Raw genomic sequence first — 24,770 nt, forward strand, 5'->3', positions numbered from 1 at the left:
TATCTTTTCTTACACTTTCTCTTTTCTAGCAGCATTTCTGGTGCTACTTCCAGAATTCAGTTTAAATACGATCCTGTAAAATCTAGTATCTGCACATACTTCAGCAGCTCTGAAAACTAGAGTATGCCATCTACTGGCAATTTAAGAAACGGGAGGTACAGCTACTGTAACTTCAAACATTTTAAACGTCTTTGTATTCAACTCCAAAGCAATATACCAGTTAAGTCTTTCAGACTGTACTCTACTGTTTGGTGTATAAGCAACTTAGAGATCAGAAAACACCTGACACCACATCAGAAAACTGTGAATAGTGCTACACCTAGTTTCTGTTCCACCCAAGTGTCTGAATTCTAGCACAACAGAAACTGGTTTTCCTCCTCTTCCCCAGCTGCTGTTTTATTGGTGTGAATGAATGATCTCCTATGCCCTATTTAGTCTCAGCTGCAAGAACAATAAACAGCCATATTGTAGCTTGCTCCTAATGTGAAAAAAATTGCTGTTACTGAACTCCCAGAAGAAATTGTTTGTAAGTTTTGTATAATGGAAAAGTTGAAACATGTTTAATTAATATTTTTTAGGAGTAACATCAACATTTTATTACTCATGCAGTTACTGAATCACTTGATCATACTCATGTAGTTTTATGCTTGAGTACTCTGGCTATGCTTCAGGGAATTGTTGGCAAAACTACACTCTTAGGGTCTGGCTAGCACAGAAGTAGTTTATACACCCATAAGACTCCCGGGGAAGTTACTGGATTTAGATGACAGCAATTTTGCACATCTGTATTTGATGTGTTAGTCGAACACATCTGAACTAACAGATCTTGTAACCAGAGCACGTTTAACCCTGGCAAAGAGCAAACCCCTTCACTTAAGCTTAGCTTTTTGTAGACAGCATGGCGAGAGGAACCTTTCTGGAGGCCGCCGGCGGCGTAGGCGTTACCTGCAGCCGTGAGTTCATGAGCATAAACTCCTGCTGGGCTTTCAGGTTTTCGTTCATGGCTTTCGAAAAGACGAATCCCATCGTGCCCTGAAGCGCAGAGCAGACAGCGCGGGTTAGCACCGCGCCCGGGCGGCCTCGCGGCCTCCCCGTCCCCGCCTAGATCGGGAGAGGGGCCGCGCTGCCCCCGCCGCGCTGCCCCCGCCGCGCTGCCCCCGCCGCGCTGCCCCCGCCGCGCTGCCCCCGCCGCGCTGCCCCCGCCGCGCTGCCCCCGCCGCGCTGCCCCCGCCGCGCTGCCCCCGCCGCGCTGCCCCCGCCGCGCTGCCCCCGCCGCGCTGCCCCCGCCGCTCCCGCGCCCGCCGCGCCGCGCCGCTCCCGGCCGTCTCCGACCCTGCCGCGGCCTCACCTGCGCGAGAGGCGCCCGCGGGCGCGGGCGACGAGCGGCGCGGAAGGTCACGGCGCGCCTCACGAGCGCGGCCGTTGGGCGGCCGTTGGGCGGTGTCGGCGGCGGCACAGATTTAAGGGGCCAGCGCCGCTTCCCTTAGTAAGCGTTGGCGCTCCTGGCTTCGCCCGCAAGCTGTGCTCAGGGGTTTGTTGCAAATCGTTAGTTATAAACTCTCAGCGCGTTTCACGAGCGGTGGGTACGTATGGTGGAAAGCGCGAAGGCTGCTGTGATGCGTTTGAGCTGTCGCTCATGTTGTTAGTCGTCCCTTCATTCGCTTCTATTCCGTGTTTGTCCCCTAGCGTATTCCCTATTTTATTCCACACGAATGTGCGTTCATCAGTGAAGCACTAATTTAAAGAGCAGGAGAAGAAAATGGCCGATTTATGTCTGCTTTCAGAGGGAAGACCGTTGTGATACGTGGTAAGACTTTTGATAAGGAAACAAAACTGAGCAAAGTTTAAATTAGCAAAGAACGCAGTGTCAAATGTGGGTGACACCTAGGATTTGTGTCTTATTCTGCCTTTTATAATGTGCTACTATTTTTTCATCATTTCATGCCATCACCAACTATAATTTAGGTTCACTTTCAATTCCAAAGAAATGAAATTTTTGTAATTAAACAAGTGTAGAGACAAAAATTATAATCTGACCATGGGCTTTTAAATACTGATAGAAGTGTTGGATAGGACCGCCAGAACTCCTCATATTAAATAATATCTCATTAATGCTTCCAACATCTGTCTGAGAGTCTATGACAACACTCAGTACCTCAGTTTTCATGTTACAATGAAAATTACCTTTTTCCAGAAGGAGTCTTTCAGCTCAGGATTCAGAGGTAGTTTTCAAACACCTATCTGCTAATGTAAATAAGTTTTTGTGGAACGATGCATGGAGGTTTTTCAGACATATGAATGATGGGTGGCTATGTAAAATATGAAAAATAGTTACTAGAATAATTATAAGAGGCGGTTAAAAATGGATAAATGTTGGTACATTAAGAAGCAGAGAGAAAAACTTTAAGATAGGATCAGGAAAATGACAAGGCAGAGGAGGGCAGGAAAAAGAACTAAATTTAATAGATAAAATTGATAGATGAAATTAAATAGAGAGTGCTGATAATAGAGCTGCCCAGCAGTGAATAGAAAAATGTAGCATCCAAGCTCATGGGAGTGGTGGTCTCTGTGACCAGCAAGAAGGTAGCACATAACTCTGTAAATTCAGACAGAAGAAAGTGCACAGACTGTGGAAGAGGGGACAGGCTACTTAGGAGAATTACAGGAATGCAGTCAGAGTATGTAGAGATGCTGCGAGGAAGGCTAAGGCCCAGCTGGAATTGAGTCCTGCAAGGGATGTCAAGGACAACAGGAAGGGCTTCTTCAAATACATCAGCAGCAAGAGGAGGACTGGGGAAAATGTGGGCCCGCTACTGAATGGGGCGGGGGCCCTGGTGACAAGGGAAGGGATACAGAAAATGCAGAATTTCTGAATGCCTTCTCTGCTGCAGTCTTCCCTGCTAAGGGCAGCCCTCATGAATCCTGCAGCCCAGACGTGAGGGAGAAAGTCTGCAGAAGGGAAGACTTTCCTTTGGTTGAGGAGGAAAGGATTAGAGACCTTCTGGGCAGGCTAGACATCCACAAATCCATGGGCCCAAATGGGATGCACCCACGGGTACTGAGGGAGCTGGCAGATGTTGTTACCAAGCCGCTCTTCATCATCTTTGAAAAGGTGCTGGAGAACTGGAGAGGTACGTGAAAACTGGAAGAAAGCCAATGGTCTCCTGGGCTGCATTAGGAAGAGGGTTGCCAGCAGGTCAAGGGAGGTGATCCTGCCCCTCTACTCAGCACTGGGGAGACCTCAGCTCAAGTCCTGTGTCCAGTTGTGGGCCACCCAGCACAAGAGAGACATGGAGCTACTGGAGAGAGTCCAATGTAGGCCTACAAAGATGATCAGAGGGCTGCAGCACCTGCCCTATGAGGAATGGCTGCGAGAGCTGGGTCTCTTCAGCCTGGGGAAGAGAAGACTGAGGGGGGATCTTATCAATGTGTACAAGTACCTGAAGGGAGGGTGTCAAGGGGATGGGGACAAACTCTTTTCAGTTGTCCTGTGTGACAGGACAAGAGGCAGTGGGCAGAAGCTGAACCTCAGGAAGTTCTGGCTGAGCGTGAGGGGGAATTTCTTCCCTGTGAGAGTGACGGAGCCCTGGCACAGGTTGCCCAGAGAGGTTGTGGAGTCTCCTTCTCTGGAGATCTTCAAGGCCCACCTGAATGCAACCCTGTCTAACAGGCTCTCGGTGACGCTGCTTGAACAGGGAGGTTGGACTAGATGATCTCCAGGGATCCCTTCCAACCTTACTGATTCTATGATTCTGTGGTAACTCCTTGATATCTAGTAAGCCACTTGTGCAGCCGTGATCCAAGGGAAAGATTTCCTGTTATATTCCAGTTCTGCACAAGATGGCAGTACTGCACTTGCAGGCAGCAAATGACATTTTTTTTTTTTAATTTGGCCTCACTGAGGAAAATTGTCATTGATCAGACTTTCACTTGTATATCTAATAGAATATAATTTTTCTTCAAAACAGTTTAGCAAACATACTCTCCACCACCCACACTCTATGCAATCAAATCAGCAATTTTGACCTGTCTAGATTTTTTCCCAACTCCTGAGCAGAAGGATATTCCAGACTAGAGTAGACTGCTGTCTTGCCAAGGTTGATATCTGTGGAGGTGTAATGTGTTTGGTCAGATGATACTGATTTCTTAGAATAAAGGATGTGGGCAGCTGTGGCTTTGTGGCTGGGAAATAGGGCTGGTGTCTGAAGAAAGAAGTAAGGATTGCTGGAGCAGCAGAGGGAATAGGGGCTGGTTGGTGGTGCATGGTGTTAAAAGAGTTAAGTGGTTTATTTCTGCAGAAGTGAGAGGAGTTAGTCTGGGAGCAGCAGGTTTGAGCTACACCAGACTTCAGGCACCGGAGAGAGCCCATCTGTGACAGGGGCTGTAGCTCCTGCCTCCTTTTGCTGACACCTGCTTGTTGCTCCAGGCATGAGCTGAACAGTGGTATTTCACTGATAACTGCCACATTCTGTCAACCCATGGGGCTCATCCTATTCCAATTCCTGCCCCCAGCTCACCTAGAAAACCAGAAACACCTTGACAAGCTACAATCAAATCTAGAAAAAATATCTGTCTTGCTCAGCTGATAGGTGCTTATCTCACCCTTTCATCAGTGCCTTGCCACATTGTGTTTCTAATGCATAATGAGGGAGCAATAGTGGCCTAGAAATGGTGTCGCGAAGCCTGCTTTGGTGCTGTGTGGTTTTGTTGATGGGGTTTGTCAGTTGAGAATCTTTGTCCTGTGGAGTACAGTACAGCAGTGTAAAATGTGGATTGTGAAACTGTGCTTAGGCATAGACTTGTTCAAGGATTACAGGCTATGGCCTATTGACTGCCAATCTGCTAAGTCATGATACAGGCTCACAAAACTTTATTAAAGAAATGAAACATGCGATGTTCTTAGTATCAAATGTTGCATTGTTGGATTATTAGCAATTTTGAATTTAGGTAATGTTTCATTAGTCCAGAAAGCTGTAGGGATTGCTGCTGTTGCAAAATAACCACACAAAATCATAAAGATGTTTTGCAGTATTGCAAAATTGGCAGTCATTAGGCAGGTAGTAAGATCTCCTTCATTCTTGTCATCTTTTTAAAATTACTTAAATGATAATTATATTTTCTCCCAAAATAGTTGGTCCAAAAATTAAATGTTATTTGGTGCTTAATTGAAAAAATTAAGTAACCTGTAACAGGAACCATAGCTAATACGAAAAAGGGCAGTCTGGGTATGTTAGAGTGCTAAACTCCCCTTTTCTGGGCTTTACCTTTATTCTTCTTTTTAATACTCAAAATAGAGTTGAGTGTGTTATCAGGAATGTACTTCTCTTTCCCTATTTTCTTTTTATTACCTGTTATGATAATCATCTAGGTGACTTTGATTGGCTAAAGCATTCAAGTAAGCATACATGATATTTGTGCCTCTGTCAAACTTTATTTAGAACTCTTTTAACATACAGTTATGATTTTAAAGTTGACTTCCATATAAATTAAAAGCAATAGTAATTAATCATTTGCATAATATCTTGCTTAGCGATATAAGCTCTTATTCTTGCTTCAGGGTTAAATGACTAGTGTTGCTAATGCAGCACTCTACTGAAAGCTGAGTGGGCCAAATTCACCCAGATTTATCAGTGTAATTCCATTAATGTCTCTGAGGCAACAGCGCAGATAAAATATACTATCCTCTGAATTGGTTACCTGGCCTAAATTACAAGTTATGAATAAAATTTTTCCAATTAGGTGTATATGGTAAATATATAACTTATGCCATTATGGATGCTTATTGCTAAATAATATGATATTTTTGCAAGATAAGAAAGAAAAGAGAATGGGGTTAGAAAATCATCCAGAAGAAATGTAGGAAAGAAAGAAAGTAATCATTCTTTCTGTTATTTTTATACATAGTGCAGATGAATTAATTGGTTTGAATTTTACCATAATGATGGTAAAACAATTCATTAGGTATACAGGGTCTAACAGGGTTGTTCAGTATATGAGCGTGCTTGATTCTTCAGAGAGGTTCTCTTACACTTTCCTCTCTCCTGTCTCTCCTAGCTTTCAGGAAGGAAAATGGGAATAGGGAGGTGCTGAGGCAATACCATTTTCCCTGGATTCTAAGATGGAGATTGGATTCCCATTTGTACATTTCCTAGGTATAAAACAATTCATAATCCATTTCAGCTTCATACGCTAAATGAGGAAAGAAACAAATTGTGCTAGAATCTCTCCCTTAGAGATATCCTGTCAAATTAATATTTGGAAAAGAGTTTGTGTCCATACCAGTCTGCCTAATTGATTGACATTTCAATATACGTCTCACTAGAAAGGATATTTACAAAATGAAATTACAAAAGATGTCTTAACATTTTCCAAAATGCTCATCAAATGGACAGAAAATGCTCATTTAGCCCCTTACAACTTTGAAGCTGCTGAATCAAAAACAGTTAAAGAACTTTACAGATTAAAAAAAATGCTCTAAAATCATAGTCTTTAGGAGACTGTTTTCCCCATTTTACCATAGTAAATTGAGCTGAACTTCTTCCTTATCATAACTGAAAGCATGCTTACTGAAAACATGCATGACTGCAGGATTTTTAGTCCTATGTTAATTATTTCTTTAATCCCTTTTTTGTTCACTAGTCCTATGTTAATTATTTCTTTAATCCCTTTTTTGTTCACTAGTCTTAATTTTGTTCAGCAAAAAATCCAGTTTTAAATATTTCTTATGATAAGGACAAAAAAAAATAGAATACTTGAAGATTTTTTTAAGTTCTCTTAATATTTTACTTCTGCAAAAAGGAAGTAAATCTGCCAATTGAGTGAGCTTTCAAAGTCCAACCATGTATGCAGAGTGAATATAAACCTTTGATAAAGCCATTTTCTTTGCAATAAGGGAAGTCCCAGTGTTACCTAATCCTCTTAGTCAAGTACTTACCAGTTGTGAGTTTATTAAAATTGATTGTAAACAAGCTTCCTCTTCATGCTGGGAATATCTCCCCAGTCTTGCATCATTCTTACTGGAATGACACTCCTCAGACCTGTATTACTGAGTTTTAGAAATGCTTTTGTGTCTGGTTTGTAGCTTTATTTTTAATGTATAGTATCTAACTGATTAAATTCACCTTTTACAAATGTCATTTATTATTAAACAATGTAGATCTTAATAAAATACTGGCTGTGTTAGTCATTCTGGTTACCTTCATGCCTTGCACCATTTGCCACCACCAGTGTGCCACTCTCCTTAACTGCATGAACAAACCTGGATAGGCAGATCTTATTCTTACTGGTCAAATTCCTGATTTTTTTAACCAAAATCCTAATTTCAGTAATAATCCAGGTGGCAACACCTACAGTTGGACAGGTAGTCACTGGATAACATGATACAGAGCAGATTTGTTCCTCGCAGTGACTTTAAAGTATTTCCTAAAGGAATATGCTGCTGTATCACGCTTTTGGGGGGATAATGATTGTCCAGCTTGTATTTGCTTTTGTCATTTCCTGTTTGGAAGAAGATTTATCATAAATGCTGTAAATGCTAACCAGTGATAGCCACACCCATTAGACTCTCTTTTCATGTTTTTGTTGAATTTAAAAAATGATTGCTAGAAAGCATTTTTTCACTTAAGCAACTGAAGAACAGAGAAATGTTTCACATTTCATTTTATATTTATACTGTCCTTCTCATGTTGTCATGTTTTGTGAGTCTAACAGGGTGGTTCATGTATATGAGCGTGCTTGATCCTTCAGAGAGGTTCTCTTACACTTTCCTCTCTCCTGTCTCTCCTAGCTTTCAGGAAGGAAAATGGGAATAGGGAGGTACTGAGGCAATACCATTTTCCCTGGATTCTAAGATGGAGATTGGATTCCCATTTGTACATTTCCTAGACCTACTGTAAGCGGACTCTCCATCTCCTTCTCTGTGCTGATATGCATTTTATTGTTACTGTACTGTGGGAGTGCCACTCCTTTTTCCCCAGTGGAAGATTCTAGGGTACCTTGAAGATTATCTGGGCTGAAGAGTTGCTAGCATGCCATCCAGTCGAGAAGCAGGAGTGAGAGTAAAAATGCAGTATAAATACCCAAACTGAATATGCAAGAAGGAAAAGTAAGATGGGAATAAGGTATCCCTAGAGGTTGTGGGCCATTTCCCTGCATGCTTCCTTGCCATAGCCACTTGAAAAGTTGTATTTTTGTCCACTTGAATTAGTTGAGTATCCTGCTCCCTAAAAGATTACTCATTTAGCATCTGTGTATAGCCCAAGAATGTGTCATTCTGCTGGTTTCCCACTCACAGTTGAGGATGTGAGTATGTTGGGAAGTCATGGTATAAGAAAAAATCATGATTCTTTACTGGATTACTTTTGTGATGATCATTAACAGTGTTTCACTTTTCAAAGGCAAATCCAGTTTTAAGATGAATTAGACCAACTCTTAGTGCCATCCTACTGAAGTCAGAAAAGTTTACACAACTTTTGAATCAAGCTATTTAATTTGTAATAGTTTTTTTTTCTGAAGACTGAAGTGCTCAAAGCAAGTCTTTTTGACAGGTTCTATTGCCTTATTGTGACAGAGATAGCTATTTTGATTCTATGCTGGTATTTTAAAGGATAATTGTGTGCTCTGGACTGACTGTGGATTTTTAAAAGATTCAGCAGTCTAGTCTGTATTCTTCCTTAAACATACTGAAGCTAAAAGTACCGTTACATACACCTCCATTAACGTGCCTGTTTGAAAACAACGGAGGAAACATGCAGCAAAATGGAATGTGGTTGTCCAAGGATGCTTTCCTGTGCTCCAGCATCCTCAAGAAGCATGTAATAGTACTGTGTGTAGGCTGCTATGGAAGTTGTTTGCACATGGCATTTCTATATGAAATAAGTTTCAGTATTACTCAAACTTGTCTAGTTCAACAATGAAGTACAACGGAAAACTGCACAGCAGTAGCAAAGCAGGGCATTCATTAGGTTAGGGCAGTCGCTAATCAGTAAGACAGTAGACTGAGAAGGGGGACAAAGGTGGAAAAATGAATTTTTGTAGACAGAATACTCACTATATAATTTTCAAATGCAAGCATAAAATTTGCAGGTGAGCACTTAAATACTGTTGCCCAAAGTTACAGCAAAAACACAGTAAAGCATTCTGGCAGCTATTGCATTCTCGCTCTGCATCTCTTTGTTTTGAAGGGGATCCAGCATACAGACAACGGGAATAACAGCAGCTGGTGCTGTGGTTCTGACTGAACTGAACAGTTTTCCTCATCTTCCTTTCCAGAGCTCACACAATATGATTTCAGAGGATCTGAGTACAAGTCTGTGAACAAATTTTTGTCAAGCATCTTAGTCCTTGAATATTGCACGCAGTGCCTGGCACAGCGATGCTCTCAATCAATAGAAAACATGATGGATTATGGGTATGTATTACAGTTTCTCCACCACCTGCTAGTTTATGGCCCCCTACAAAATTTTGGCTGTGTACTGTGAGTGGCAGTACTTGGTACTTACGGCACAGGACCAAAGAGTTTTGCATGTATGAGGTAACCTTCAGCTACACATTCGTGCCCTGTGCATGCAGCCTTGGATTAGTTTTGAGTTTTCTTTACATTGCACCCTGCAAATGTATTCACTACTAAACTGTTCTCATAACAGCCCAGAATATATTCTGGTTCTTCAATGGACTAATGTCCTGAACAAATATTCTTATTTTAGGGTTCCTTTGTTTTGGGAAGTTTACAGGAGAGATGTTACTACTGTTATGTTTTATAAAGAAACATTTTCACGGGAAAGAAACCTTATTATATTATCATATTGGTTCTAATTTGGAGTTTTATCCTTCAGTAGGCTCTGGAAGCATCAGAGAACTCAGCTGTTTAAAGGAAACTGGACTGCTTCTTTGTCTCTGGAAAAGCAGCAAACAGACCCCGGACTTCATGGCCATCTTATGTGCGGTGCAATCATCCAAATTTCAGTTCTCTTGTGGATGTCTTGAATATAAGTGGGCTTCATCATATAGTGGGTTATCCGTTTTGGGAACAGGGGAGGATATGAGTCCACTGTGAGGTTGTATCTTCCTTTTTTTTTAAAAAAAAAAAAGAAAAAGCAACACAGTTCCTAAGGGATGTGTCATTATTTTTGATTCATCCAAAGGCAATTCATAATCCAAAAGCAAGGCGATTTTGGCATCCGGTACATTGTGTGAAATGATTTATGTGCAATATGTATCGTGTACAAGTGAAAGTAAAAGTAGTTCTTGGTTTCAGTTTTCTTCACTTTGTATTCGTGGCTTTCAGGAATAGAAAAGCATCACAGGATACTCCCCTGGCTCCTTCTAGCTAATTCACGAAGAACCAGATGTGTTTCCTTTGTTTCTGTCTTACCAGAAGACTTGGGAAATGTAGGCTTAGCTCCTTCTCTTAGAATTTCCAAGGGTCTGGGAGAAATAGGGATTTTGTTATTAATGTTCCTGTACCTTAAGGGTCTGCATAGTCTTCTTTTACCAAAATGTGAAATATGATGTCATCCTTCCGATCAGTGTCGTAATTTACATTTTCTGTTAACTTTCCAAAGACTGTCCGGTCACGGAGTCCGCTTCACTAGGTTCCCTCTCCCGGTGAGGAGCTCCCATGCTCCCGAGGGAGCTGCTGCGCCGCCGGGGCGGAGGGGAAAGGCCGGGCCCGGCCGGGGGGAGGCCCGAGGCGCCCTGCCGCCAGCACCGCCGCACCGCGCCGTCGGAGGAGGGGCCGGCGTCGCGCCGCGCTCCGCACAGCGCTGCAGCGCTCCGCGCAGCGCAGCGCAGCCCTCCGCACAGCGGCGCAGAGCGCGGAGCCGCCGCCGGTAGGTGGGGGGCGGCGGGCCCGGGGGCGGCGGGGGAAGGGGTCCCGGGAGCGGCACAGCCTGCCGGCCCGCGGACGAGGTGCCGCGCCGCAGCGGGACGCAGCCGCCTGCAGGGCTCCCTCTGAGGAGTCGGCGCGGCGCCCGGCGCTGCTCCCGCTGCTTCGCGCAGCTGCTCCGCGGTGCCTCGGCGCACCCAGCGCGCCGGGCTGGCGCGTCCTGCTGCATCCGCGGCAAGGACCGCCTCCGGCGGCCTCCCGGAGAGCGTGCCAGCGAGCTGCTCCGGCCGAATTAGGAATGCATAGCGGCACAGGGGACCAAGGGATTTACCTAGGAAAACGGCAGCAGGACAGACCGCAGACAAAAGTATGGAATTTAGGGGTTTGTGTGTGTGTATATTCATGTGTATGCATACACATACCCCTCCATGCATATATACGTGTATAGACTCTATTTATATGTGAATATGTGTGTCAATAGATATGCATACATATCCATACATATATACACATATTTATGCATACATGTACATAAACATATGTATATACACAAAAATGTGTGTATTTTTATATATACACAATAGTGTATATACATATATAGGTGTGTATCTATATATTCACTGTAAAAAGAAAATAACCTTCAAAATCTTATGTTTGCTGTAGAGTGTTTACATGGGAAAAAACAAAGTCATGTGGGCACAAGGGATGCAATTAACTAAAGAGGAAACTAAATTCATAATTTTTGAGAGTTAACTACATTAATGACTCCTGCAGTCTCTCAGGCATTATTTTGCAATTTAGTTTTGGTTTCTTGTATTCTTTTTTTCTGACAAAGTCAAATGTCATTAAAGCTGTTTTTTAAGCACAGAAGAAACTAGTGGAAAGAAAAGTTCATTATGCCTCATCAATTATAGAAATCCACCCCCTCAATCTCCTAAGATAGTTTCAGGTTTCTAAAGCCTAAATGTTACATTCAGCTTTTTCATATACCACTGTCTCTGTGTTCCTCCCACACTTAAAGTAAAAACGTTAACGCGTACCAACTTTGTGTATTATGTGTTTTTACTTCCATGACAGGTACTGTGAGTAGGCTGTCAAATAGAAAAAAAAATTTCGCTGAAATTTTTTAAGTGGTCATTTTACAGTATTTTTTTCCTTTGGAGAATCCCAAACCTTATTTGAGGTACTAAAAGACAGTATAAGTGGGTGACTTGCCCTGAAACATGCGTTTAAAGCCATATATTGTGCTGTTGATCAGGTTATCCCTCTACCATCATCAGCACATTCATGTGAGTACTGCCTTTGGCTTATAATACTTGCTTCTCTATTCTTTGATGATCTCTCAAACCTAGAAAAAGAAAAAGACAGCACTCTTTATTCCTCTAAGTGATATAAAGGCTTAATAGCTCTTCCTGCACTACACATCAGCAATAAGGCTCTCAGATCTTGGAGAGAAAATGTACCCTGTGCTCTGTAAGCTATTACCAGAGAAGGGTAAACAGGGTTCTTCCTGTTATTCCTACTTATGTTTACACACAGAAATATGTTACACAGAAATTTCCAGTCACTATTAGCAGTTGCTCGGCACAGTGTGTGATAAATGCTGTGGGAACCTTGAGTCAATGTGGATGGATCACTTCTTCTTACTGGTCTTCCAAGGACTGTTGTTCACATCTTGCTCTGATCAGATGGTATGTTTCTTAAAATGCCTGTGACATTTTATGTAGTAGTTTTCCCAGCATTTGTGTCTCTGGTTACAGTGAACCACTGTTTAGAGTATTTTCCCTGGTGGGGAATTTTCCAGTAATGGGGAAGTTTTCTAAAGAACTAAATGGAGTTACATCAGCATTTAAGTTCTGTAACAAAACAACTTGGGTGCAACAGCCTTGTTCTCCCTCTCTTCATTTGATTGTGAGAGAAGTGTTTACACCCATCAAGACTGAAGACTATTTTGCACTGTGAATTTCTTTTTGCTTTTATGAAACTGTGTCAGCTGCAGGTGTCAGACACAAATTAGGAGGAGGAGGAGAGGGACATTGTGGTAGGTTCTGTAAGAAAAAAAAGTGAGAAGACAACTGCTTTGGCACCCTGAATGGCATATAGGGTCCCAAGCAGCTTTAGTTGAGTCACCTGGAGAGTATATGCCTGCTCAAGGCGAAACAGAAGAAGGCTCTATAATGGTTATTGCAGGTGACTTTTTCATGTGCATCTGGACTTAACCTGGACCTTTTTTTTTCTCTGTCTGAAAGTGAAAAATTGAGTACAGTAGCAAATATTCTCAGTCTTGAGGGATTTTGTAAGTGGTATATTTCTTAGTAAGGCTCTGCTTGGCAGCTGGAGAAAGCATGCAAATTTAAGTTCTACATTTGCATAATATAAGATTTCGAGCCATAAAAATGCTCACTTCCTATCATCCTTCTCTGAGGAGTTTGTCAAAAACTCTCCCCTGGAGTTAATGCCTGAATTCTGATTTCTTGCTGAAAAAGCGGGTGTGGGTTGTATGTGATGGTACAGGTGTGTATGTTCCTATGACTGTAGTGCACATGCTATTTGTTCCAGGCAGTCTATTAGCTCAAGTCTTTATTTTTTTCAAAGTAGAATATACTATGGACCTGAGCATACTACAGCCCAAGTCATTCTCCCATGGGCAGCCCAGAGAGATAACATGTCTGTACACATGAGTTTCTCTAGTGTATGCTTGTGCAGGCTGTATCTGGAGTAAAGCTTGATCACAGCACACTTTGAGATTGGTATTCTTCCACCTTGTTTGAGGAGCTTTGTTTCTGGAAGTCAGTTGGCGCTCTGAGCCACTCACTTAGGTGGTGACATGATGTTGAAGGCATTTTCATGCATGCTCATCACCAGAAACTTGGGTTATCTACTTTAGCTACTTACAGGCTTAGGTAGAGGTTTGCTGGTGCTCCTAAGAATGTAAGCTGTGGTTAATGAGTAAGTCTAGGTCTGTAGCCATACAAGTCTGTAATGTATTTATCAGTGAAATAGAGTTTAGGAATCTTACTTGTATTTTCCTGTTCCTGTTCAGCAGAACATGCCTGCCTGACTATGCATTAAAGTGGCTTGCTTTTTCAGCTTCCTTTGTGTTGCCTTCCACAGACACTGATGGGATCAGGCAGCAAAAAGCAGAAGAAAGTCTTGTTTCAGATTCTGTTGAGGAAAATCTAAGTCCCTTAAGCTACCATGCTATAAAGGCACATATATGTCTTATGACTCAGGATAATGCTGTTGCTTTGTTACTATTTTTTATGTTGAAAATGAGAGAAACAAAGACAAAACAATTAAAGGATTCTCAGACCAGATAGAGTGTCATCAGTTAGGACATCTGATGTTGCCTAATTTCTTACACAAATACTGGAACTACCATTAGAAAGCAGTTTAATGCAATCTTTGCTTATTTCTGTGCCTGTTTAGGTATCCAAACCCAGAATTTATCTAATATTTAGATAATTTATCTAAATAATTTTATCTAAATAAAATTCTAGATTCTTCTGTACTCATAAAGGACTTACATTAAAGAGTTTGAATTCTGCCTGAAGGTAGTTTGAAAAATGATGAGGCTGTTTGATCCTGCCACTGCTGTGACTCAAAATACACACTTAGGAAGTGTGTGTAGTGTGTGAAGTGTACGTGTGAATTGACATTAATCAATGAGTTGAAATGCTGATGTTGTGTAGGAGTATAAAGGGCTGTCAGCAAAGAAAGGGGAATTTTTTCTTGAGGGAAGATTAAAATCAGTTGCATCTTCAGATGTAAAACAGAAAAAAATCAAGCAAACAGATTTTGCTTGTAGGCTGGCAGTTTTTAGTACTATTGTACAAATGCATTGTTATAAACATGCTCATTAAAAGATTAATTGCCACTTGAATGTTGTTTATAATACAAGCCCTGTATTAGCATTATGAAACCAGATGTTACGAAATTTAGTAAATTCGTAGTATGTTAAGCAAGGCAAACTGGTGAGGGAGAGGTGAGTTCTATTTCTTCCACTGAATGTGTATGGAAAGCTCCTCCTCTGTCTTCCTAATGGCAACACTCCCTGCTACTGTTTACTGTAACAACTAGGTACTTATGACTACTTACTTACTTACTTACTAATTGACAGAAAGCAATGAAGTATGTATTTTGCCGTGACCGCTAGCAAGTGTTCAAAGAAAATAAAACTGCATGTCCTTCCTAAATGCAAGCAAGAAACTTTCTGCGTGATTTATAGTGGTCATAGGTGCAATTCTGGCATGTCTGGCTAGAGTGGAATTTAGTGCCTTTAGTCCAGTTCTTCATATGGAGTAGCTGAAGTATGTTCTACAGTGCAAGTTGGAAAGAAGCAGATATTTATATTTGCCAATTGTTTTATCATTTTAGGTTCTATCTTCGCCATGGAAAAACCTTTGCTTTTGTATATATTTGTATTCCACTGGCATTTTCTAAATGGTAAGAAGCTGAACTATTTGATTAGTCTCCTATCCCTGTATAAGCAAGGAAATTTTAACTCCTCAGGTAGTTTTCTGTAAAGTATTAGTGTTTTGTTTGTTTTTCTTTGCTTAATGTTTTAAATAAAAAGATCTTTACATGCTTTTAAATTAAGCTCTAGATATGTATGCTTAGTATAAGTGCTTTGATAGGGATCTGGATCAAAATCCCGGTCATTGTTTCAGCATGTATCCCACTTAAGATGAGGTACCATACATAGGTAGTTTCATTGGCTATGTCAAATCTGGGAATCTGTTTTGTATTCTTCAGCATCATATGTAAAAGTAATTGACACTTATAAAAACAGAATGTTCTCATGAGAGGCATTAACAATTGCAGATGGTTTTCTGAAGGCAACGGCTGAAAGTGTGCACGTGCATATGTCTATTTTTTTAGCACAATCATATCGTGCATTTGCGCAAATGAAGTGTCTGCAGATAGAAATAGCTCAATTTATCCTGAATTTGTCTGAGTGCATGCAGAAAGTTTAACTTGTATGAACCGGATAGTATTTTTGGTCCTTCAAAGGTCCTATGCATATGATAAACATAACTTCAAAAATAAGGCTTGTAGTTGAAAAATTAAAAATTTTCTTCTGAATTTTGTTTTTCAGCTTTATTCACTGTTGAAGCTCCGCAGTCACTCTACATTGTGGAATATGGAAGCAACGTGACCATGGAATGCACGTTTCCAGTGAATGGGCAATTAAAGTTTAGAGATCTAAGTGTCAGCTGGGAAAAAAAAGATGAATTTAGAAAAGATGTTTATGTACTTCTCAAAGGGGAGGAAGACTCCAGCAGTCAGCACAGTGACTTTAGGGGAAGAATAAAACTGTTGAAAGAGAAACTGAACTTTGGGCAATCTCTCCTTCAGATCACTGATGTTAAGCTCAGAGATGCAGGGTTTTATCGCTGTCTTATTGACTATGGGGGAGCTGACTACAAGATGATCAATTTGAAAGTTAAGGGTGAGTTCTGCTGCAGGAGGTTCAGTGCTCTGTGGCACTCTTGAAAGACCTCAGAGGAATCCCTGGTGGAAAGCATGCCTGGGTTATCAGAAACCTCTCTAGAGACTTGTGCAGCCTCATGGCCATTGCAGAGCTGAATAACCTTGTGTCTCTGTCCAGATGGAATCCATTTCCATGCTTTATTTTCCAGGCATATGAGGAAAGATGCTGAAAAAAAAAATGAATAGGGCATACTGGACCAGAGAACTAATGCAGTTTTCCAAACAACATCAGCATTGTAACAAACCTTATATAAATTCTGTACCCCTCTGATTACTATGAAGAGACACAATATGTACCTTGTCTGTCAAGAATACTGTTTACAAAAACCAAGTTGATATATAGAAAATTGGCTCAAAGGCTGAGGATGAGGAGATTGTGTCTTGTTAATGTATGCTGTTCTTCTAGGTTCTTACTTGTAATTGTTTTCTTCTCTTTGCCTAGCTCCTTACAGAACCATAAACCAAGGAGTGGTGAGTACAGGAGACAAAGAATGGAAGTTAACATGCCAGTCAGAAGGATACCCAAAAGCTCAAGTAATATGGCAAAATGGAGAATATCAAGATTTAACTGATAAAGCAAACACAAGTTATGAAACTGGCAATGATCAGTTGTATCGTGTGACAAGTACACTTACAATCAAAAGCAGAACTGATGAGATTTTTCACTGTATATTCTGGAACAAAGAACTTCAAGAAAACACATCTGCTGTTTTATACGTAGCAGGTAAACACTTCTGAATTTCATTTATAGTTGTACTTTTCCAGATCTTACATCATTTCATATCTGATAGATCAGCTATAATTTTCTTCTCTTTCCTATCTAATTTAGGAAAGGCTAAAAAGAAATGCTATGTGATGTTAAGTGTTGCTGTTAATGCACACTTTCACAGTATTAATATGTTCACTGTGCCTGCAGGAGTGGAGCTAGGTGTTTAAGGATAGCAGTTTTTCATGGCCTTTAGTTAAGTGAAAATTGAGTGTGCGCCTGTCATTTAAAGGAAGTTCAATTATTTGAAAAGCATACAGCTTGGATCCTAGAAATAAAATTCTTCTTTGTAAATTAAATACATTTTACAAAAATACTCTGTTTCAATGCTGGTAACTGTCTAAGAAATTGGAACAACATGTGTTTTTTTGCCATGACAGCCTTTGCTGTCAGCATATTGAATTTAACAAATTGTGCACAGATTGTTTTTCTCATAATATAGATAAACAGAAGGCACATGAATGCAGGAGAGCAGTACAGTTTCCTGTAAGACATTTTAATCAGTCCCTATCCCTACTGCTTTTTTCCTTGCCTACTCTTATTATTTCTCAGATGTCTGTGTGGTAAGCTGGCACAAACTTTGAGCAAGACTGGAAACCTGGTCCCACTGAAAAATAATCTTTTCATATTTGTCAGACTGTTACTTGGTCAGGTCATTTCACTAGTCTAATTCACAAGTATCTGTGCTAGCACACTTTCCAGGCCTCTCAGGGGGGTGGAAACAGGCAGAAAGTGGGAAAAGCCTATAGCAGTCTAGTCCTCCTTTCAAAGAGTGGTGAAAAAGAGAGTACAGTTTAGACAAGAAATAGCTCTGGGATTCAAGGAGGCCACCTATCTTTTGCATTCAGAGCCCTAGCATTTAAAGGGACTCTCTAGTCTCTTTCTCAACCAGCTTTTTTCTATAATCCTGATGGAATGAAGCTAAGACGGACATAACATTTTGTTCCTTGATGAACAGCAGTGCTTGTGACAGGAATCAAAGGGACTGTCACCCACAATCCTAGAAGCAAAGATAAATATGAGTATGTTTTATCTTTTTGCCTTTATTGAATTAGTGGGATGTGGTGAAGTGCACCATTAGCATCTGGCCTTGGATACAATCTAGAATGCTGCTATAATGTCTAAAATCCTAATGACAAACATAATAAGGTGAAAAAGAAAGCAAAAAGGAGAAGCTTGAATATAATTCTGCAATATCTTTTTCCTGATTGTTTTTCTTAAAGATTCGGCTAAGGATGTTCTGTGGACTAAGAACAGACGCTTTGTTGGAACAATTCTGATTGTGACTGCTCTCTTTGGGTCGGTGCTTCTATTTATGCACTGCCTAAGAAAAGGTATTCAAGTTATTTATTTTAGCGTATCTCAGTTGTTATCCATCTATTGTGTTATTGTGTTAATTCATCCTCACAGAGGTCGGATGAGAGGAAAAAGCTTGATTAGTTCCTTCATCCTCGAAACAGCAATCTTTTACCACGTAATTATTATTTTTTCTTTATTTGACTTTATCACACACTACTTATTAAGTTAGCAGAGTGGAACAGGTTATCAGTCCCTCATGGTTTTTGCTTTTAGGTAATGGCTATATTTGCTTATAGGTAATGAGGTAGAGCAGTAAGGATTGGTTGTGTGTTTTTTTTTTTGTTGTTTTTTTTTTTCTCCAATCTAAAGGTCCCACAAAGCACAGCTTATATACCTCAGATAACGATAAGCTTCTGCTTCTGAGTCCTCCCTTATGATTTGGGCCTTGAGTGCTGGGAGTAGATTTTTTTTTTTTTTTTTTTTTGCTACAATCTACAAAGAATTTCACAAACTATGAGAGCGTGTATTTTAAAAAATGTTCTATTTGATATGAGTTCTAGCTATATCTTTGTTCTGGTTAAAAAAATACAATAAAATGGTACACTGCATGTGAAACAAGATGTCTAAGGTTTTGAATCTGAAAGATTTTTTCATAAGAGATTCCTATTGTGGCTTTGTACCATTTATTTATTTATTTTCCTTGTTATGTTTAGAGCTTTTTCAGTTCACTTGACTACCTTGAATTGGGTATTTTTGGCATCACGCTGTGAAGAGCTAAAGCGTTGACCCTAACTTGTTTTCATTCACTAGCCGACCCAAACAAAAAACTAGGAGATAAAGTATTTTGGGATAACCTAACACGAAAATAATACTTTTTTTGCCCCCAAATGAAAGAAAAATGTTTGAAATGTGTTGCTCAACCCGAAATAAGTGTGATTTCATTTTGTCTTTTTTCTTTCTTTTTTTCTTCCCCTTAGGCAAAGATGGGTTTTTGTATTTAGGGATTATTTTTACTCTTCATCTTAAGAGCTGCAATAAAGCCAGGCAGATCTCTGAACATTCATAGGATTCATTTTGAAAATATCAAAAGGAAAGTTTTTTATTGAACATTTTTGTTTTGGTGAAAACAATTTGTCTGATTATAACAAATTTGTGAACATTTTTACAAGATTCACAGTTACTTTTTTTTTGAAATAAGCTTTCTGAATGTTTTCGTCCAACTGTATGCAAGGAAAACATGCAAAAGATCTCAAAGTTGACACTCTTCTCTTACCATTACAATATCATACTCACACTACTCTGTGAAGTATTACCAGAAATGCACCCCAAAGCTGAACAAGATAATGGACTAGTAGCTCATCTGGAAATTCTGAAGTTTTATAGTATATGTAAATAGGTAGCTAGCATGAAATTCAGCTGGAACAAAGCAAAGGCTATGCCGTAATATCTTTTCAAGTGGTATTTCAAAAGGTGGTACACCAAGAGAGTTGTACTAGCTTAGGCTGTATGGCTGAATGGTTGGGTTCCCTCTCTGACAGCTCTCTTTCCCCCTAGTGAAAACTAGAAACAGCACTATATTCTAGCTGGAAATCGCACAAAAGCACTTACAAGCAAAGTCTACACTGAAATTTCATGTTCGTGAAATAGAAGATAGAACTAAATGCAGATATTCCATCTTTGGTCACAGACTACTCTCTTGAATAGGTGCTATGGAGACTGGTTTTAGGAGAAGTATTTGTAATCCTAACAGTCTTGCAGGTGATGCTTATAGACTACAGAAGGGCTGCACTAACCTTGCATGTCTTAAGTTTGTATTTGTCCTAAGAATGTGATAGGAATAGGGGCAGAACATGAAAGTGGAAGAACAGCCAGCAGAAATCCTTGACTTCTCAGAAGATTCCCATCTGGGGATTTTAGATGAAGGTCAGAAGTTTCCTAAGTTGCTTGAGAAACATTTACGATGTACATGTATGTATATATATAGATTTATGATGTGTATGTCTGTTTATGTATGTATGTGTGTGTATATGTATACAGACGTGTGCACACAAATATATATATAATGCATACATGTACACACCCCCACATAAATATATATAAACACACACATATATAGCATAATCTACAAGTTAATTCAGAAACTAAACTAGTGGTGACAGTTTATTTCTTTTAAAACCCAAGCTGTTGTAGCTGAGCAGGCAGATGATACTTTGAATAAAGGAAGGTTCTTTAAGAACAGAACTTTCCAGCTTTCCTGTAACCAGAACATTTTTCCCCCAGAGCACTGAGAAGATGATTCTCTTCTTGTTCTCTGTTATGTAATAAGTTCAAAGTAGGGCTGAAGACATACTGCTGAACAAGTACTTTTCAGTACTTGTGCCTAGTGTCAAGGAGTTCTGGCTTAAAGTTACTCTAGTGAGAAAACTGACAGGCCGGGCACTAAAGAAAGTATTTTAAAGGATTTGAAGAAATAGAGTGTTTTGAGAATGAATGATTGTACTATGTCAAGAGTGCCCTTTCACTACTGTGCTTGAGCCCTCACTAAAATGAAAATTAGTATTTTGTTTCTTTTTTGATTTTCTCTCTTATTCTCTTTCAACTAGAGAAAACAAGGGCAATAGAGTATATCTGGCTAATGCATCAATGAATGTATCAAGTATGTAATGTGTGGCATAAATCTAGATCAGTGTGACTTTCATAGAAATATGAATTTATTCTGTAATTATGATAACCATAGGCAAAATTACTTTCACCTCCCATTTTGCATTCTACTTGCCATTTATGTAACAACTGTAAATTATAAATTATAGTTAAAAAGTGACTTTTGGTTAGTTTGTTAATTTCTTGAGATGAAAAGATGAAAAAAAAAATAAAGCATACCTGTTCCAAGAGCTGATGCAGCCCTGATACAGACAAGAGCAGGACAGAAGGCTTCCCAGTATTTTGATAAGCCTGTAATGGGATGGGACATGCTCCCTGCAATGTACACCTCATGATGGCAGCACAACCTGGCTGGTGTGCAGACTGTGTGCTGCAAGTCACGTTGACAATACGCTGTGTTACCTCCAGTGTTGTAATGCACATCAGAGGCTCTGTGTCACAGCACTGAGGACAGAGGGGTTGCCCAGCCCAGAGAATCACAAGGAGAAGCTGCAGCTTCCCTGATCGCTTCTGTTTCTTCCTGTTGAGATCCTGGTGCTATTTAACAAAACTCAGTGAATGGTGCCGGTACCACCATTACAGTGAGAAACAGGGAAAGAGAGAGACAGTTAAAATTTATTGAGAGAGAGAAGAAATTAAAATCCTCACATAGTGGCTTATGGGAATTCTTTTAATTTGGTGTTTGGTTTTATGGAGAGACCACTTCATACTACACTGTTCTGTCAAAAACTAGTTGTTACTGGCAACGAAGTTTTTTTAAGTGGTGTTGCCCAAAACAGACACAATCCTTTCCCTTGCCTGCATTTCAGTCACACAGTTCCTGGAAGGCCTGGGACAGCAGGTTTTAACAAAGATTTATCGCTAGATGATAAGTTAAATCCGTCCTGACTGTTTTCTGTATCTATGTGGTTTATTTAAAGAGCTGTCCAAAAATGAGGGTAAACATGATTGCAGAGATACTTCTTTTGAAGAGGAAGACTTGGAATGTAAGTATAAATCATAACGGGAAAATATTAGCAAATTTCATACAGCACATATCATCTGCAGTCTCTGCATCTAACACACCAGCCAAACGTTGATTCATGGCTAATTTACTCAGTCTTCTCTTTCAATAGGCAGAGCCTTCAGGAGAAATATGACTTCCCATTATCTATCTTATAAAGATAGGTATCACATCACAACTGTTTGTGTGGCTGTCCTGAGAGTTATATCAAAAATTAATTTGATTTTGTTTTAAAATAATAAAGTTGTTCATAAAAAAAAGATGTGGGGCTATATAAAGCTGAATCAGTCTTTCAGAAAAAGGTGTGGTGGCATAACTGACAGAATGGTGTATGACAGCAGGGAAGGGGATGAGGAAGGAGATCTTACAGCGTCACTGCCACGTTAGCAAGTCTAGAAGCCATGAGATTCTGTTTCAGTAAAGCATAGTCTTAGGAAATAAATGACCAATCTCTGAAATTCCTAAAATAAACTGTGGTATGGAACCAAATGAAGCAAAAATTAAGTTTTTTTCTTTCTCTTTGACTTCCAAAGCACCTACATTACTCCCTCCCTGCTATTTACTGTAATAAATCTAAACAGGTATGCCTGCCAATCCCACAGAAAGACGGTTATACTAATAAGGAAACTCACAAACCAGGTACTAAAGAATGGGTTGAACTTTGAAAAGAATGGGGATCCTAAGCCACAATAATTCCCCTGTCTGTTTGTGTTAGGAGAGCACTTACCATCACTGTGCTTCAAATACCATTTTATTTCCTCACATGATTACCTTCTCTTTCTGTTTTATTTGACCTTTTATTAATTTCATTTTTAGATCATTAACAATGACAATGGAGGAAACGTTTTTTTGGTGCCTCCAAACATTAGGAAAAGAGTTGCAAAGCCAGGAAATGTTCTATTACTTCAAAATTAATCCTTTGTAACTTGATAATTTGTTCATGTATTTATTTCTTTTACAGATAAGCAAACTGAGAAGACTTAGTGTAAACAGAGGAAGCTTGTTTCCTCCGTGAATGTTTGACAGCTCCAATGTTCTGTGTTCTGTTTATTATGTTCTGTGTTCTGTTCATTGAAGGGGGATTTTCTTCTCTTTTTTTTATTCTGAGATTGCAATTTTCTTCGATATCATTGTAAGTCCAAAAAAAAAAAAAAAAATTTGTAAGGAAGCTAATGGAATTATTGTGGTACAAAAGGCCTTTGAATTCAGGCCTCTGAATATGTGATATATACATCTGTATAGATATGGAGATACTTACTCAAATGTCCACGTTTCTACTTTATCAAGATTATGCACTTTCAAGGACACATTTCATTTAAAAGTATCTTTAAAAAAGTGAAGCACTTTAGATCTAAGACTGTAATGAATTTTATAGCTAATTCTAGAATAGTCCATCTTCTGGGCTGCTTTTTCACCTGGAGGTCTCAATTCCCTGCAGAGAATTTGTTTTCCAACTTGCAAAGAAGATGTTTAATTCTTTGAGCCACATAAAATATTAGGATGCAACAATACAGAATGCCATACAAAGAGGACATTTTCTATCCTTATCATAGATTTTAAAAAACTGGTTATGCACTTCTCAGCTTGAAAAATTATGAAACCCACTTGACATCACTGTTTGGAAATAATAAGATAATACTGAGCTGCTTAAATCTCTTACTCTGAAGAAGTTATTCTGGGGATATAATTTACTTGTGTGATATAGCTAGCACTGCTGATCACTCTGCTGATTTACCATTTGGAGGCATTGCAACTCTTCGGACCTTTAGCAAGACAGCTCTTGATTTGAACTGGCTTTTTATTCAGACCCTTTTGGGGAACCATTGAACTTCACGGACATGAAGTACATGCTCATGTGATTGCTTAAGAAATGCTCATGGCACATACTCCTGGATTCCAGTTCTTCAGCTACTATCTGTTATATTTGCCAGCTACATAGCTTTATGTGTCAGAAATACACAGATTAGATTTATTTATTACAATGCCATTCACAACTGTATGTTCTTAATAAAATGTGTTTTGTTTTTCTTGTTTCTGCTCTCCAATTTGTTGATGCCCAGTGTCAGGACTACTTGTGGCACTTTGAAAACTCAGATATCGAAGATTTGATGTAGAATAGTACCTGCCTCCATGTCACCATTCCTTTTTCACTTCATGTCATCCTTCTCCTGACTCCCACAAAAAAGAGTGGAGATCCAGTATCTGATTGTAGTCAGGTTTTATTTTCTGGTTTAGAATAGATAAGTCTGTCCTGTGATCCTAAAGATATGAATGCAGGTTTCAGCTGAGATCTCCACTGGTGGGAGTATCTTTTCTAGCTGATGTGAAGTCATGTTTAATAATGCTGCACCTTGCAGTAGGATAGAGAAATGCTTTTCAGAACCATAATTAAGTCAGTAGACCCAAGTCTTGTTAAAAAGTTACTATAAAGTGGTTTCTCTAATTCACTGCAGTACTTGCACTTTTTAATACTAATTCTTGCTCTGATTCCTCATAGATACTATGCAAACCTGAACATCCTCTTTTTGAGGCCTTGATCCTGGTGTCACTGAAGGCAATAGATAATTATTCCCAGAGCATAAAAATGGCCTCAGAAATCTTAGGACCATGTGTGGAAAAATGCACAAAGTAGTTTTGTACTACCTTGTTTGTAATGCCTTTTCAAGTAAGCCTCATTTTTTACTTCCTCTTTGAGGACTGCAACATCTGTTTGCATAATAAAG

The 24,770-nt window shown here is 39.7% G+C and overlaps 2 protein-coding genes across 2 annotated transcripts in view; one reads left to right on the forward strand and one right to left on the reverse strand.

The window, feature by feature from the left end:
- PLGRKT (plasminogen receptor with a C-terminal lysine) overlaps positions 1–1,419 on the reverse strand; it is a 34,065-nt gene extending 32,646 nt beyond the window's left edge. Inside the window, exons 1-2 of the mRNA XM_062599422.1 lie at positions 1,349–1,419; positions 946–1,032 (exon numbers count right to left, since the gene is read on the reverse strand). Of these exons, the coding sequence (XP_062455406.1) occupies positions 946–1,026 (81 nt within the window). The 5' untranslated portion in view covers positions 1,027–1,032; positions 1,349–1,419. The remainder of the gene's footprint in view (positions 1–945; positions 1,033–1,348) is intronic.
- A 9,330-nt stretch (positions 1,420–10,749) lies between these two features.
- On the forward strand, positions 10,750–24,072 carry CD274 (CD274 molecule). Its single transcript, XM_062600211.1, has 7 exons — positions 10,750–10,829; positions 15,203–15,271; positions 15,924–16,277; positions 16,761–17,042; positions 18,308–18,418; positions 21,965–22,030; positions 23,009–24,072. The coding sequence occupies exons 2-7, from the start codon at positions 15,217–15,219 to the stop codon at positions 23,029–23,031; spliced, it is 891 nt and encodes a 296-aa protein (XP_062456195.1). The 5' UTR covers positions 10,750–10,829; positions 15,203–15,216; the 3' UTR covers positions 23,032–24,072.
- The last annotated feature ends 698 nt before the right edge of the window (positions 24,073–24,770 follow it).

Source organism: Rhea pennata, chromosome Z, assembly GCF_028389875.1.
Source record: "Rhea pennata isolate bPtePen1 chromosome Z, bPtePen1.pri, whole genome shotgun sequence".
In the NCBI taxonomy this organism is placed as follows: domain Eukaryota; kingdom Metazoa; phylum Chordata; class Aves; order Rheiformes; family Rheidae; genus Rhea; species Rhea pennata.

Bases quoted from the DNA above. Each gene is read 5' to 3' on its own strand.
- CD274 (XM_062600211.1), top strand. From the start codon at position 15,217: ATGGAAAAACCTTTGCTTTTGTATATATTTGTATTCCACTGGCATTTT. The intron at 15,272-15,923 runs GTAAGAAGCTGA...TTTGTTTTTCAG, and splicing joins CCACTGGCATTTTCTAAATG to CTTTATTCACTGTTGAAGCT. The intron at 17,043-18,307 runs GTAAACACTTCT...TTTTTCTTAAAG, and splicing joins TGCTGTTTTATACGTAGCAG to ATTCGGCTAAGGATGTTCTG.